Source organism: Lemur catta, chromosome 6 (assembly GCF_020740605.2).
Source record: "Lemur catta isolate mLemCat1 chromosome 6, mLemCat1.pri, whole genome shotgun sequence".
Lineage (NCBI taxonomy): Eukaryota > Metazoa > Chordata > Mammalia > Primates > Lemuridae > Lemur > Lemur catta.
In genome coordinates, this window is record NC_059133.1 from 90271587 (window position 1) to 90288307 (window position 16721).

The window sequence follows — 16721 nt, forward strand, 5'->3', positions numbered from 1 at the left end:
AATGGGACAACATCAAAACTAAATAGCTTCCTCACACCAAAGGAAACAACCAACAGAGCGAAAAGACAACCTACAGAATGAGAGAAAATATTTGCAATCATATACCATGTAAGGAATTAATATCCAAAACATGTAAGGAACTGCTACAACTCAATTGCAGAAACACAAATAACCCAAATGAAAAAGGGACTGAAGACAGAATGGACATTTCTCCATAGAAAACATACAAATGGTCATAAGATACATGGAAAAGATGCTCAATGTCACTAATCATCAGGGAAATGCAAATTATAACCATAAAATATCACCTCACACCTGTAAGGATGGCTATTGTCAAACAAAAGACAAAAATTGATGAGGATATAGTCAGAAGACTTGTTCACTTTTGGTGGAAATGCAAAATTGTGCTATTGCTATGGAAAAAAAGTATGGAGAGTCCTCAAAAATCAAAATTAGATTTACCATATGATGCACCAATCCCACTTCTGTGTATTAATCCAAAAGAAATAAAATGAGAATGTCAAAGAGATATTGGCACACTAATGTCCATTGGATCAGTATTCACAAGAGTCAAGGTATAGTATGTACATATAATGGAATATTATTCAGCCTTAAAAAATCCTGAAATATGTAACAACATAGATGAACAACATAGATGAACAACATAGATGAACCTTGAGAACATTATGCTAAGTGAAATAAGCAAGTCGCAGAAGGGTAACCACTGCATGATTCCACTTATATAAGGTATCTAAAGTAGTCAATTTTATAGAATTCTAGCATAAATTATGATTGCCAGGGTTGAAGAGAGGAAAAAATGGGGAGTTCCTAAACAAAGGGCATAAAGTCTCAATTATACAAGATGAACAAATTCTAGAGATCTACAATAAAACATTGTGCCTATTGTTAATAATGCTTTATTGTGCACTTGAAAAATTGGTTAAGATGGTAGATCTGATGTGTTCTTACTGCAATAAAATAAAATTATTTAAAAATAGCAAATTGGATGCAAAAATACATAAAAAGGATAGTATATCATCAACAACTGTGGTTTATCCCTATAATGAAGGGTTGGTTAGTTACCATTAGAAAGTAAATCAACATATTAACAAACCAGGGGAAAAAAAGGATATGATATCAATAGAGACAGAATAAAGCATTCGGTAAAAATGTATGTCCACCCTGATAAAAATTTTCATCACATGAGGAATAGAAGCATATCTTCCTCCATCTGGTAAAGGCCGTTTATGAACATCCTACAGCTAAGATTAAGTATAAAGATAAAAAAGTGAATATTTATGCTGTAAGATAAATAGCAAAACAAGGATGTCTACTCCTACCACTGGTATTCAGCTTTGTATTGAATGTTCTGGCTATTGTGACTAGGCAAGAAAAAGAAATAAAGGCGTTCACTTTTGAAAAGAAAGAGATATAGCTGTCTTTGTTCATCTTTGCAGAAAATCCAATAGAATCTACAAAATAGTACTAAAATACATGAGTGTAGACAGCTTGCAAGATAAAAGATACATATGAAATCAATTGTGTATATATGTATAATTGCAATGAAGATTTTAAAAATTGAAATCAGGAACTACAATTCATAAAATAGCTTAAAAAACAATAGGATACTTGGGGAGAATTCTAATAAAAATGCACAAGACCTGCATGCTAAAAACTGCAAAACATTGCTGAATGCAATTTAAGAATATTGAGGTATAAGGCATATACCTTGTTTAAGGATAGGAAGACTGAAAAATAAAAAGGAATTAATTATTAATACATTTAACAACATGAATATGAAAATAATTATGCTGAGTAAAAATTCATACAACATAACTCCTGACCTCAAGAGTATACATTGTATGATTCTATTTCTATAAAACAGTAGAAAATGTGAATGTATAGTAACAGGATACAGTGTAATACATAACTATGGGGAGAGCAAGAGGAAAGTATTCCATAGGGGCAAAAGGACACTTTTTGAGGTGATATATGTTCTTTATATTGTTGAGGTGATGGGTTCACATATGTGTAGATATGGAAATATACGAAATTATTTTTTTTTTCAAAGGCAGGGTCTTACTCAGTTGCCCAGGCTTGAGTGCAGTAACATCATCATGGCTCACTGAAGGCTCCTACTCCTGGGCTCAAGCAATCCTGCTTCAGCCTCCTGAGTAGCTGGGCCTACAGGTGCATTCCACCACACCTAGATAATTTTTCATATTTATTTGTTTACTTTTGTGGAGACAGGATCTTGCTATGTTGCGCAGGCTGGTATAGAACTGCTGACCTCAAGCAATCCTCCTGCCTTGGCCTCCAAAAGTGCTGGGATTACAGGCATAAGCTACTCACTGCTTCATGCCTAAGTATGTGAAATGTATTGTATATAGATTATACTGCAATTAAACCACTAAAAATAAGTAATCACCCAAAATCATAAAAACATGCTCTACATAGAAAAGGATATAAAAATGAAAAATATTAGGGATAAGCATCATTAGTTATTACAGAAATGGACATTAAATGTACAATTATATACAAATATATATCATCCAGAAGTCTTTAGACTAAAATAAATGATAATACTGTGAGGCCGGGCGCGGTGGCTCACGCCTGTAATCCTAGCACTCTGGGAGGCCGAGGCGGGTGGACCGCTCGAGGTCAGGAGTTCGAGACCAGCCTGAGCAAGAGTGAGACCTCGTCTCTACTAAAAGTAGAAAGAAATTATCTGGCCAACTAAAAATATATATATACAAAAAATTAGCCGGGCATGGTGGCGCATGTCTGTAGTCCCAGCTACTCGGGAGGCTGGGGCAGGAGGATTGCTTGAGCCCAGGAGTTTGAGGTTGCTGTGAGCTAGGCTGACGCCACGGCACTCACTCTAGCCCGGGCAACAGAGTCAGACTCTGTCTCAAAAAAAAAAAAAAAAAAATACTGTGTGTTGGCAAGGATGTGGAGTAACACGCCCACATAAACCACTGGTGAGGTTATAAATAAATTTTATAAGTAACTTTTAATAAATGGTCTAAATTATTATCTAAAGGACCTAAATATATGCCAACATATGACTAAGAAATTCAATAATTAAGCATATACTCAAAAGATATGAGGGCATCTGTCCAACAAGGAGATACACAAAAATGTTTATACTGTTTTTAATCTTAAGAGTCAAAAAGTGGAACAAAGCAAATATTGAAAAACATTAGAATGGGTAAGCAAACCATAGTATATTCTTAATAATTCTACATGACAATAAAAATAATAAGCTACTGCCACACAAAGAAATATGGATGAATCTCAAATACATTAACACTTAATATTGAAGGCACGGGCCAGGCACGGTGGCTCATGCCGGTAATCCTAGCACTTTGGGAGGCCAAAGAAGGAGGATGGATGGAAACCAGGAGTTTGAGACCAGTCTAAGCAAGAGCAAGACCCCATCTCTACAAAAGGTAGAAAAATTCTCCCAGAATGATAGTGTGCACCTGTAGCTCCAGCTACTTGAGAGGCTGAGGCAGGAGGATCGCTCCAGCCCAGGAGGTTGAGGTTGCAGTGAGCTGTGACAATGCCACTGTGCTCTAGCTGGGGCAATAGAGCATGACCATGTCTCAAAAGAAAAAAAAATAGAAGCCACAAAGACCACATATGTTAACTTACCATTTATACATATTCAAAAACAGGCAAAAGAAATGCATATTTTTAGAAACAGAGTGGTGATTTTCTTGGAACAGCAGGGACACTATCAATGAGCAAGCCACATGAGAGTCTTGGTGGTGGTACCCAGGTGGTGATTGCATCAGTGTAGACATAGGTTAAAAAGTAAATGTACATTTAAGATTGGTATACTTTGTTCTGTTTCCTCTCAGTGAAAAATATATAAAGAGGTGAGCTATTATCAATGAAATACGTAGTGTAAATAAGGAGATCAATGATGAAAAATTTCATGAGAACAGTTTGTGGATCAGGTCTGTGAGGAGCCAGTTCAATACCAGCAGGTGGATAGAGGCTCTTGGAAGGATGTTTACAAGGAGAACAAAGTGACGCTCATGGATTATACAATGATAGAAGACTTAAAAAAAAAAATCAATTTGACAGAAGAATTTGCTTTTTATTTCATAGTGGTTATAACAACAGAACCTCAAAGAAGGAGATATAATTCCAGCTTAGTATTGGGCTTTCAAATGTCCTCTATTCATAGGGTCATGACAATAAAATATCTTGTGCTAGGTAACTACTGTACAGAACAAATTAGCCTTAAATTTATTAGCCTAAAACAACAAATATTGATCACATGGCACAGTCTCTGAGCATCAGGAATAGGAGCAGCTGAGCAAGGTGGTCTGGGTCAGGACCTCTCATGAGGTTGCTGTCACATGCAAGTTGGGGTGCAGTAATCTGAAGGCCTGACACTGGCTGGACAGTCTGCTTCCAAGAAGGCTCCTCGCATGTCTGTTGAGTAGAGGTTGCAGCCCCTCGCTGGCTGTTCATAAGAGACCTGGGTACTTTGCCACATGGACCATGTCAAAGAGTTGGTCATAACGGGATAGCTGGCTCCCCTCAAATCAAGTAATCTGAGAAAGGGTAAGCCAGAATACACACTGTCTGTTATCATCTAGCCTCAAGAGAGACACATTATGACTTCTGCCTTATTCTATTGGTCACACTGTTCAATCTTTATACAGTATGCTTGATTATTTCAAAAAGGTTGGACTCCTAGAGGCAGGCATCATTGGGAGCATCTAGGAAGCTGTCTATGAGAGTCTTTAGCCCCAAATAATTTATGTCCCTCCCACACGCAAAATGCACACCTACCCCACCCGCCCAAAATCTCATTCCACTACACCATCAGCTCAGAGTCCAGAAGTTTGTCATGTGCAGGTTGGGTGAGGCTCCTCAGCATAGTTCCTTAAGTTTATGTTCTTGAGTAAAATTTCTCTCCATCTGAAAATCTGTGGACTTAATAATGCTAGTGATTTTCTTTCCTTATACACTCATCATCCAAAAAAACAAACACAGTATACATTCTTATTAAAAAGGGAGAGGTGAATGAGAAGCAGAACGTAGTCACTGATGCATAGTAATTCTAAAAGCCAGCATAGAAAATGATGGGACTTACTTACTTAGGACTTAGTCTTATTTCTGCTACAAAATGACTTTAATTCTTAGATCCACCTTATAGGTTCTTGGTTCTGCCCTCTGAATCACCCTTACTTTTAAATAAAAGGTAGTACTTCATTTTAATTTTGTAGTTTTCTTGGTGTGCTTCCTGCTTGCAAAAGTTTGGGGACCAAAAGTATGTATGTATGTACATATGTATTTATTTATTTTACTGTCTCTGTCCTTTTCAGTCTAAGCTGGCCATGTTTTTTACTGATGTAATCATTTTAAAAATGTTTTTGGATCTCCTATGAGTATTTTTGGGGTTCATTCCATTCACAGAAACCACACACCAACTTCTCTACCTGGAGTTTCTACTGAGATCCCTGAGGGACAATGCCCTAAAGCTGAAGCTCCCAAAATCTTTGGCACCAGAGACAGGTTTCATGGAAGACAATATTTCCATGGACTAGTGGGGTGGGAGGGAGTAGGGATGGTTTTGTGATGATTCAAGTGTATTACATTTATTATGCAGTCAAGCCTCTCTGCTAATGATAATCTGTATTTGCACCTGCTCCCCATGGCTGGCATCACCACCCCAGCTCCCCCTCAGATCATCAGGCATTAGGTTCTCATAAGGAGTGCAGCAACCTAGATCCAACCATGCGCAGTTTACTGTAGGGCTCCCTCTCCTATGAGAATCTAATGCTGCCACTGATCTGACAGGAGGCGGAGCTTATGTGGTGATGTGAGTGATGGGAGCAGCAGGAAACACAGATGGAGCTTTGCTCACTGGCCCGCTGCTCACCCCCTGCAGTGAAGCCCAGTTCCTAACAGGCCACCGACTGGTACCAGTGCAGGGCTGGGGGTTGGGGACTGCAGCCCTAAAGCTTCCTAGAGGTTGGATCATTTAACTAAGACAATCTGTAAAGACACCATTTGTAGATCCTTTGACTGAATTGAGGCAACACTTCTGCTCTTTTTGTGATACTAACAAGAAATCTTACAGTCACACACAAACCTTTTCTGACCATGATTTTTCAAAAGTACGCTGGATGTGATCTTTGCTCAGAATCGATATCTTAATTGCAGCATTATTTGACATTTGAAGAATCCACGAATCTCAAAACCAGCAAGCTCTGGCTCCTTTTTGTTTAAAAGTCCTTCCGTTAGCTTATGTCTGTTCTATAGCATTGTAATACAAGTAGCAGGGAGAAATCACATAGGATCTTCCACATTCTGACTGGAAATGGCCTTAGATACTTCTCCCAAATCATTAAGTACATTTTCTACCTTCCACAAAACTATAGACAATTGTGTTGCTAAACACCATGGCACTAAATAGAAACAATTTTGCCTTCTCCAGTTTCCGCTAACAAGTTTTCACTTTCCTATAGTCCTCATTAGAAGGCTTTAGTCTTCCCAGTCCTTCTAGATTCTATCCACTGCAAACTTTAAAGCACTCCAAAATTTCAGTATTTTTTTCTTTATAACAGTACCGCCCTTCTCCATAGCAAAATATGTATTAGTTATCTACTGCTGTGCAGCCCATTACTCCAACACTTAGAAGCTTAAAAGAATAAATGGGTACTATCTCACACAGTTTCTGAGCATTAGGAATTCCTCAAAAGCTTAGCAGGATGGCCCCGGCTCAGGGCTCCCATGAGGTTGCTTTCAGGGTGTTGGCTGGGGCTGTCGTCATCTGCAGACTTGACTAGGCCTGCAAAGAAGGCTCATTACATGGCTGTGGGAATTAGACCTCAGTTCCTTGCTGGCTGTCCCTAAGAGGCTTCGGTTCCTTGCCACATGGTCCTTTTAACGGGGCTGCTCATGATATGGTAACTGGTTTTCCCAGATCAAGTGACATGGGAGAGAGAAAAGATGAGGAATCCATGCTATTGTTTATGACCTAGCTCAGTAGTGATATATTTCCACTCTATTCCATTGGTCACACAGATCAACCCTGACACAACATGGAAAGAAATTATACAAAGGCATGTATCCTAGAGGTTACAATCATGAGTGGACATCTTCCAATTGTCCATAATATAATTTATAGGTTTTCACCTTTTAATATAAACACAGACTGATAAGATATCTCTGTTTTTATACAATGCAATTTGTAAGTACATTTACAACTGGTAAGATGTGACCTGGAAAAGGATAAAGCAAAGCAGACAGTAGGATTGATGGTTTGTTTATAATGTCATCTTACACACATAAACAGGGGTTGACAAACTATGGCCTGTGGATGAAATATGTCTCACCACAGGTTTTTGTAAATAAAATTCATTCATAACACAGGCAAACCAGTCATTTAGGTATTAGCTATGTCTTTTAGCACTACAATGGCAAAGTTGAGTAGTTTCCACAGAGACAGGTCCACAATGTTGAAAATATTTACTATCTAGTTCTTCAGAGAAAGTTTTTTCAACCCTCAAACCAGGCTATAAGGAGAAAATTTTCAGAAGTCACAAAATTTGGAAAAAAAAAAAAAACAGAGATTAAGTATTCCAGACTTCCACATGTAGACAACTGAAAGGAATTCTAAGGCTCCTAGGAGCATAGGTATGCAAGGCTTACAATAAGGGCAAAGACTATGATCCTGCATGAAAAAGAGAATTCGGATAAGCAGCAGGGGACCAAGTTAAGGAACAAGCCCCCAATATTCTTGCTTTTTGCAGAATTCATGCTTCGTCACTGGATAAATCTGCTGATGCTTTTGTAATAAAACTTGCTTTGAGGAGAGCTGAGGCTGAAGTCTCCTACAGAGTCTTTTATGCCCACTTGGTGACAGAGCAGAGACAAGATATCTAATTCATTATCGTAGGTGCAAACCATCAACAAACAAATTGAGTCTCGATTCTACTTGGGTATTTTGTACTTTAATCAACTCATCATAAACGATTAATTAGCTAGTCAGTCAGCCCACTCTTCATATCACAGCCAAGCACCAAAAACAGACTCTTAGGCATCTCCTGAAATAAGCAAAGAGCTGTCCCAGTCCAGTTATAAAATAATTATCTTTCTTATGTATACTATATTAGCTTGTACATGTCAATAGTGCAGGAACTGAGAATTAATATATTTGAAAAAATACAAAATGACTATTTTCCCTGGCATATGGGAATTAAGTTCTCAGTTAACTTAGGAATCAAAAGACAATGTTTAAACTACATGAACTATGAAGTAGCAGTTGTAACACATTTGTAGAGGTGTGTTGGTGTGGTAGGCAGAACCCTAAGGGGCTTCCAAAATTCCCACATTCTTCTGTACACCTCTATAATCCCCTCCTTTTGAGTTTGAATAGGATTTGTGAATAAGATAGAATGTTACTCTGTGTTTAGAGTACACTAAAGGACACAGGTGAGGCAATTTTTCAGATGTTATTAAGGTCCCCAATCCTTCACTTAATGAAAAGACAGATTTGTCCCTCGGGGTGGGCCTGTGCTAATGAACTGAACACTTTGAAAGAGACTGAAGGTCAGAGAGAGGGGAAGTCAGAGATGTTCTTTTCCTGGCCTTGAAGAAGCAAGCAGCCATGGTGTCACTGCCTAAGCACAGGGGCAACCTCTGGGAGCTGAGGGTCTCGGTTCTATACCCACAGAAACTACATTCTGTCAACAACCTGAATGAGCCTGGAAGAGGACTCTGAGTTTGAAGTGGGAATGCAGCCTGGCCAAGCCCTGATTCCAGCTTTGTGAGACCCTGCACAAGGAAACTAACCTGAGCTATGACAGATTCCTGACCCACTGAAACTGTGAGATATTAAACATGTTGTTTTAAGTCTGTAATTTTATGGTAATTTGTTATGTAACAGTATATTGCAAGTATTGCATAGCATTAGGATAATACTTCAGGGCATCAAGGTGAAATTAAGGAAATATAAACTGATTCTTGCAATACTCTTTTGCTACTGTGTATTTTTCATATTTACTTACCCTTTCCTGTTCTATATACAACATATAGGGTGTCACTCAACTGAATCCTTCCAGGTGCATTAGTCCATTTCATAGCAAAAAAACAAAACAAAACAAAACAAAAAAACAGAGAGCAAAAGAACATAATATGTCCCTCCTCAGAGAATATATCAGAAATCTTATATCAAAGGGGATAAAAAGAGATTTGGTACAAACTCATATATGAAAGAAGTCTTTCCCATCCCAAAGACTACAAAGATATTTTCAGGATGAAGAACAGCAGAATGCAGGTAAGATTGGGAGGCAGAGTAGTAAAAATGAAACAGGTCAGATGGGCCTGGACTGAGTGTGACTCATGTGATAGCACCATGTTGTGAGAAAGACACATCTTTGGGTAACCAGTATCCTCCATTCAAGCTGAAATCTTCTGCAAAATGCCCTGAAATCATGTGGGACCTGGAAAATAACATCTCGGCTATAATTGGGAGGCAACAGGACTTTTTTTTTTCCCAGGGGAAAATATTCTTGGCCTAAATTTCTCTCTAAAATTGGACATCATCCATCACACTTAATACCTCTGTTCTCACACTACTCTTGAAACTGTAATCAATGTTCATGAGTTCTCTGGAAAATAAAGGAAGACTGGGCTCTGGACAGCTGATGGGGTAATGATGTGAAAAGTAATAACTGGAACCTATATTTTGGTGTGGCTAAATGAACATAGTTGAGATTCATCCTGGACAAAAATGATGAAAATTGAGGTTTAGTTCATTACAGAGAAAAACCACTCTAAGTGTCGAAACCCAAACAGAAGACATTGCCTTATAGGTAGAGAATAGTGAAATGAGATAGTTGGTACCAAAAATTATTGATTTTCATTACAAGCTTACCTAGTATTTTTAAATTTTAATTAAAAATATATTATTTTGTAATCACAAAACCAAAACATTTCAAATCTCCAGGAAATGTAATGCCTAAACTCTCTTATTTCAAGTTAAAGATTTGAAAGTTGTTATATTCTATCCTGTATATTTCATTACATAACTTAAATGTATTTTTCCCAATTCAATCTTCATATAAGATTATGAAGGGTTCAGTTCATAGTCCTGTTTATATTTTGAGAAATAAAATTTAGGAAATCCTTTCTTCTTCTAGGCCTTTGTATAATAAAAACAACTTTGTTCTTAATTATTATCATTTAATTAAAATATAAAACTATAAAGTAAAAAGAGATGCCAATATAAATTTTTAGGATTTATATATGTGACAGTTATAAATGGAGTTGGTTTTTGTTAGCGGTGATGTCAGAAAAATCCCATCCACGTGACAGCATTGGAACTAATTGTGCCCCCTCTTTGTTTGACGTGTTCAGAAACCCCTCAGTAAAATGGAGTGCCCCTCCTCTCCAAAAAGAGAATTGTTTGGTATTGGACACATAAATTTTAGAAAAAAGAATGAGATCATCATTGTACATGTAAGTGACTCCTTCACTGAAGCATAAACACACAAGTGTGTTCTTTTCTGAAGCGGTTGATAAATGTGAGAAGATTGTTATACGGCACTTTTAGCTCTAAATTAAAACATACAGATATAAAGATATCAATAAAGAACATTAACATTATTGTTACTTCCAGAAAAGTGTGGTGAGATGGCAACTTCCCAATTTAGTGTGCCATACAAAGGACTGAAGTGATGTTGTTATATGTTATTTATTGTGAATTAAATTTTATTTAAATTTCTGCCAAGAGAATTTATAAAAATGTAAATAAAACCACACGAACGTGCACTAAAACTACATTGAATTTTATATAAATCATATGTATTAAAATGCATCAAAATATTCATAAATTTCTTTAACTTGCACTTTATAATTTCAGGTATAGGTGTACAAATTTCATCAGTTTTAAAACACATATCTTCAAATATACAAAATTGTATAAGACTGTTTGAAACATTTTACAGAACTAAGAACTAGATAATTATTAATAGTAATAACATGAGGTAAAAATATTATTCATAATAATCCTGGATCTGTAGTCCCCACCTCTCTGTCCCAAAAATCACTTAAATAAGCTGTTTTTTTACAGATGTAATAATTCTCTTTTTCACATGCTTCATCCACAACACCATTCATTGGCTTATATGCTATGCACTTCATTGGGTATGGAGTTTCAAGTGACAAAAATCTGTAATGCAGAACAAAATGTTAACACATGGGAAAAGGAAGTGAGATGTTAAGGGGTGATCCTTTTATTAAACTGTAGAACTTTAAAGCATTTAAGTAAGATATTAACATGTTGAATCATTATTATTTTCTTTCAATAACCACAGTTCTCAAGACTCTCAAATACAATACCATAAAACACTCAGTTATTCCCTTAATAATCAGTAGCATTGAGGCCAGGGAGTTTTTAGTTTTTGCTGTTGTCAGTAACAGATTGATGTATGAAATGCTTTACTTCTGCTTTGTTTTAGATGTATTGGCTGACCTAGTCTAGGGAAACAATCCAGAGCATCAACTTTGACATTGTGTGATGCTGCAAAGCTGACGTTTATGAATGAAAATGAGATTCAAAGTTTACAAATATACAGACAGTAAGTCCAGAATATTTTAAAGATGAGAAGACGCTGAGAACATGGGGCTCCACCAGAATAAGGAGAATAATGGGTATACCGTTTTCTCTGGCTGCCCCTGTGTATGTGAGCATCTATCTGTACGGGCACATATACCTCCAAGTACGGAACTAGGGCAAAATAAAGCATATGGCAAAAGTTCTTTCGTGACCACAAGCTCACCAACTTTCATGTCACTTGAGCATAAACTTGGATATTCTAGATGGAGCCAAAATTGTTATTCTGTCACACTTTCTCTTTTTCCTGTGTTCTCATGCTCTAGGTAGGTGATTTTAGCTTCAGTGCTCCTCGATGCTGCCTTTCCTTGTCAGATCTAAGGATGAATTCACAAAGATCAGAAAAGGGTCCTAGAAACTTACAGATCCCAGGAAGGAGCAGAGCCGTCCTCCCACAGCCAGGCCCCACGTTCTTCATTGTAAGAGAGTCCAATCCAGTAAAAGTGTCGACTGGAGTGCATAAAACCCTGCTTGGAGTCAGAGGCAAACATATTAACCCAATTTTAATCTATTCTAGGTATAGCATACTTTTAAGAACATCAGAGTTCAGAATGAGATTCACCGTGTCCGTGATACAAACACATGATTTTTAACTGCTAATTTAGTAGGTATAGTCAGTCACATCCTGAAATGTCTTATTGATCAAGGCCACTCATTTACTGAGAAAAATATCACAAAATCTCACTTCTTAAAGGAATGAGAAACCCCATAAAGGGGGATAGTTTTCATGGTACATTTCTTTCACAGGGGATCAATGATCAAATGTGGGGTGGGGCAAGGGCAATGTATGTAACCTAAACATTGATAGCCCCATAGTATGCTGAAATAAAAAAGAAAAAAAATGATCAAATGTTATCCCACATTAGCAGTAACTTGAAGGATAAATCTCATGAGTACAATCTAGACTCAGCACAGATGCTAGATGCAACTGGAGAAATTTTTCACTTTTTCTTAAGAACTGGGTAAGTTTTATGATTTTACTCTCCATACTGGTTTCATATTATATCCCAGAAAGATGACAAAAGCTATACAGTTATAAGAGAAATTACAAATTTCATTAAAAGAACTAAAAATTACAAAGTCCAAACTAATAACCTATTATTTCTTCTTTAAATTCTCCCTAAAAAGATTCTTATACTTTATCTGGCACCCATCTTAATCTTTATCCCTATGATGTAAGTTTTTGAAGAACTTGGTATAGGTTCACAATGACAGTTTCAAGGTACATGGAATTGATAGGTCATTAATTCAAAAATAACTATCCATTTACTATCTGATTAACGACTGAATGAAAGTGTGTAGCTTACTTAGATAGTATATTTTTCTAGATCAAAGAAAATGTAGGAAGCCAGAATTAAGTACATGCCAGTTCATCTCTGTTTTGAAGCTGAAGCAAACTGGAATTCTGAGAAACACAGAAATTTCTACTTTCATTCCAAGTTTTCACTTTGCTAGAAATGAAGTAGCAGTTGCACTGGTACCCAACCCACTTCTCTGGGCAAGAACAGCAGTCAGAGCCTAAGAGAAAAAATACAACATCACAAATGACATTGGATATTTAAAATTTTTTTCAGTGCAATTTAATTATCCAAAAATAATTTACTATTTATTTATTTTTTCTACAAATATTCTTTGTTCAGTGGGTATTAATGTGAACAGATTATATATGACACTTTTTCCTCATGGAGATTATATTCCAGGGACAGATACAGAATTGTATAATTTCTGATCTTTTATTAACTATATGTCATGACAACTTAGGTGAGTTTACAGATGAAATTCAGTATGTTAATATAGCACATAGTAGCGTATGGGGTGGAGGGCAGTTAGAAGAACTTTTCAGAAGATATGACCCAAAGCTGAGCACTGTGGTGCAAATAGGAGTTAATCAGATGAGAGAGTTAAAGGAGGAAAATATTTAGCATATTTCCTAGTGGGGAAGAATATGGTACATTGGCAGAATACTGATATAGGTTTGGATATTTTATTTTTCAAAAAGGAGGATAAACCAATTAATTAGCTTGAGGTCTGATTATACAGTTTATCAGTGAATGTCTGCAACACTACTTACACACAATAATTATAATCATACACACAGTAGGCAAATCTTTGCCATATAAAGGGTGGTGAAAGTGCTGAGATAAGATAAAAAATATAAATGAAGTACTACTCTATGGTCAAAGAAGATGATGAGGAAACATGTGGAGCATTTGGGGAAAAATACACTTAAAAAATTAGACTTTGAGCTGCATTCACTGGATAAGTAAGGTTTGGAATTGCAGAAATCTGTGCAGTATATTCTGAGTCATAGAAGCAGCAGAATAAAGGTTAAGAGATAGGAAAGTATAGCTTATACACAAACACAAGTAATTAGGATTAGCTGTAATATTTACTGTAGGTTATTTTTTATTTGTTACTTAATCAGGAACACTCATACAGGAAATATATGTCATTTCAGGCTACTATTTTCCTTATTGTTAATATCTAAATGATGCACATTCAATTTAATTTAATCATTCTTACATGAGAAAACAAGAAAATGATACTATCTGACAATTAGAAGGCAAATTTTTATTACCAACTATAATATTTATTTCATCCTGCTCCTATAGAAAGCTTAAAAAATAGGAAACTGTTTCACCTACCTTCCTGGAGTTCCATGTTGGGTCCTGGAGAGGATATTGGCTCAGTATCTGTTTTAGTATGTGCCATAAGAAATGATTAGAAATTTTCTTAATGAGGCATAGGTTTATAAAATAAAATATTACACATTAGAGAGATGAAACTTTTACTATTAAATTATTTCCTTAAAGTTTTGATTTTTGTGTAGACTTGTCTAGAAAAACTTACAAGGTTTCAACAAAATTCCCAAAGTAACCGTCAACAAAAGGCATATGACTCCTAAGGTCCCAGAAATCAACCTCCACCGAGTGGTCTGAGACACTGTAGAGAAACACAAATGGAATAATCACTTAAACAAACAAAGGAGCTGAAGTTCTTAAAAATGGAAATCAGTGATGTAGGATCCAAAACGTTCTTTCATTTCATAACACAGTCATCTTGTCAATTAAACACTGAAAAATGAAGACATTCCATTCAAGACTTCACCCAATATCAACATTTTTATGCGGAGTACGTTGTTCTTCAGTGTGCTTATCTATACATACATTTTCTTCTCTGCCAGCTCTGTCCCAGTGAAGTACATTTGCCATCTATTTTTAGATTTTGTGAGACTCATAAAGATCTGGACTAAGAAGACACAGACAGGCACCAATTTGTGCTCCATGGGCTTATATAACAGATATTTACTTGTATTCTCTCAACAAAATCATAAAATAGTATGTGATTCCCATTAGGTAGATGAGAAAACATAGGGTCTAATAATAATGTCATTTTCTCAAGGTATCAAAGCTAGGAAGTATCCAAGCCAGAAATCAAATGAAAGTTGGCCTAGGGCCAGACTCTTTCATTTCACATATTCTATCATTGTCACAATAAGATTACTTAGGAGTGTGCCCTCTCCTAATCTCGCACAGGCTCTGCTCTGATAAATGTCTAGCTCTCCTAGGCTTGTTGAGGTATTACAGGAAAGAGAAGTCATGGGAACATTCTGGACTTCGTGTGATGACTGGTTCTACCAACAAAATATGGGTAATTTCTTGGGGACCTGGGTTTATATCACAGTACATTGAATTATGATACAAAAACAATCTTTTTTTCCCAAGAATATTACATTTACTCATACTCAAAATTACTTGCTTAAAGGCTTTTCCCCTGAAACATTTTAACATTAGGAGATTCGACATTAACATTAGCACACTCTCAAGAAGTGATGCTGCTGTTAATAATAGTACAATGTGTCAAACTGTTAATCTGTATAATTTTTGGATGTCATAACAGGATGAATAAATTTTAAAAACTTTTAAGCATTGTGTCATTAATATTGGGCATTCTATATATCTATGCCAGAATTTCTTTGCTCGCTATTTAACCAGACAAGTTTGATTCTCATTCAGAATTTGAAGGTATCCCTGTCAGAAGCCACTTTTTAAACCTGTTGGAAAAGTTTCACAAAATCATCTAAGTTACGGAATCAAGAATCAGGAAAATAAAATGAATGTGCGAAGTGCTGATACATGAAAAGCCTAAACGTATCCACCGTTAACCATGTGCTTTTCTCTTAAAGCACTGCCCCAAAATTAGCCAATCCACCAAATATCTTTTCTGGTTACTTTTTATTTTTTAATTTTGTGACTGGGGTCACACATACCTGCCATGACAAATGATGTTCCAAGGTCAACAGCTCAATGCAGAGAAGACACGGTGCGCTTGTTTAGGAAGAACGGTGCTGGGTCATTGGAGCTAAGCTGGATGTTGACTATGAAGAAATTTAACACAAAAAGAGAAAGAAAAATTGTGAATTTATATGATGCTCTTAAGTCATCTATTGCTGAGAGATGTCTGGATGGCATGAAGCAGTAAAGCAATAAAATCACAAGCTTCAAAAGTGTTCCAGGAACCACAATACAGGAAATCCTCACTGTACTTTTGCAATGCTAGCACTTTGACCATCACTAAAAAAGGTGAGGCGGAGGTTTTTTGTTATTATTGTTGTTGTTTTTTTTAATGTTTGAACATCAAAGTCATCTTAAAAAGTTCCTTGGAAAATCTCGAAAAAATGGACAAACTGAAGGTAAATTTTGCTTAGTATAATAAAATTCTATGCAGAATTTTCCTCTTTCAGTGATAACAGCCGTTTTTCTATCTACATTGTGTTTAACACAGTTTAAAGCATTTGGCATATGTTAGGTCATTTATTTACTAAAAAATGGGCTCAAAATGAAGATATATAGATGTCTTCATTTTACCCATGAGAAAACTGAGGCACATAGAACTAAGTAACTTGCCCAAGGTCACTAAGTTGGCATCCCCATACCTCACTCTGTGCTTGTCATCCCTGCTGCACTAACCTGGCCATGGATGGCAAAGTTTCAAAAGGCAGAATGGAGACGCTTCCCACTACTGTTCTATGTATACACACACACACACACACATATACACAAGCAGACACACA

At 36.4% G+C, this 16721-nt stretch overlaps 1 protein-coding gene across 1 annotated transcript; it reads right to left on the reverse strand.

Moving 5' to 3' along the window:
- Nucleotides 1-10940: 10940 nt before the first annotated feature.
- LOC123640605 (natural killer cells antigen CD94-like) lies at nucleotides 10941-15924 on the reverse strand. The gene is made up of 6 exons (XM_045555196.1): nucleotides 15918-15924; nucleotides 14498-14590; nucleotides 14293-14355; nucleotides 13014-13165; nucleotides 12011-12114; nucleotides 10941-11203 (listed from the first exon to the last, which is right to left on the reverse strand). The coding sequence occupies exons 1-6, from the start codon at nucleotides 15922-15924 to the stop codon at nucleotides 11032-11034; spliced, it is 591 nt and encodes a 196-aa protein (XP_045411152.1). The 3' UTR covers nucleotides 10941-11031.
- Between the last annotated feature and the right edge of the window lie 797 nt (nucleotides 15925-16721).

Bases quoted from the DNA above. Each gene is read 5' to 3' on its own strand.
- LOC123640605 (XM_045555196.1), bottom strand. The intron at 13,166-14,292 runs GTAGGTGAAACA...TTTTTCTCTTAG, and splicing joins CAACATGGAACTCCAGGAAG to GCTCTGACTGCTGTTCTTGC. The intron at 12,115-13,013 runs GCATGTACTTAA...GACTCCAAGCAG, and splicing joins TTCAAAACAGAGATGAACTG to GGTTTTATGCACTCCAGTCG.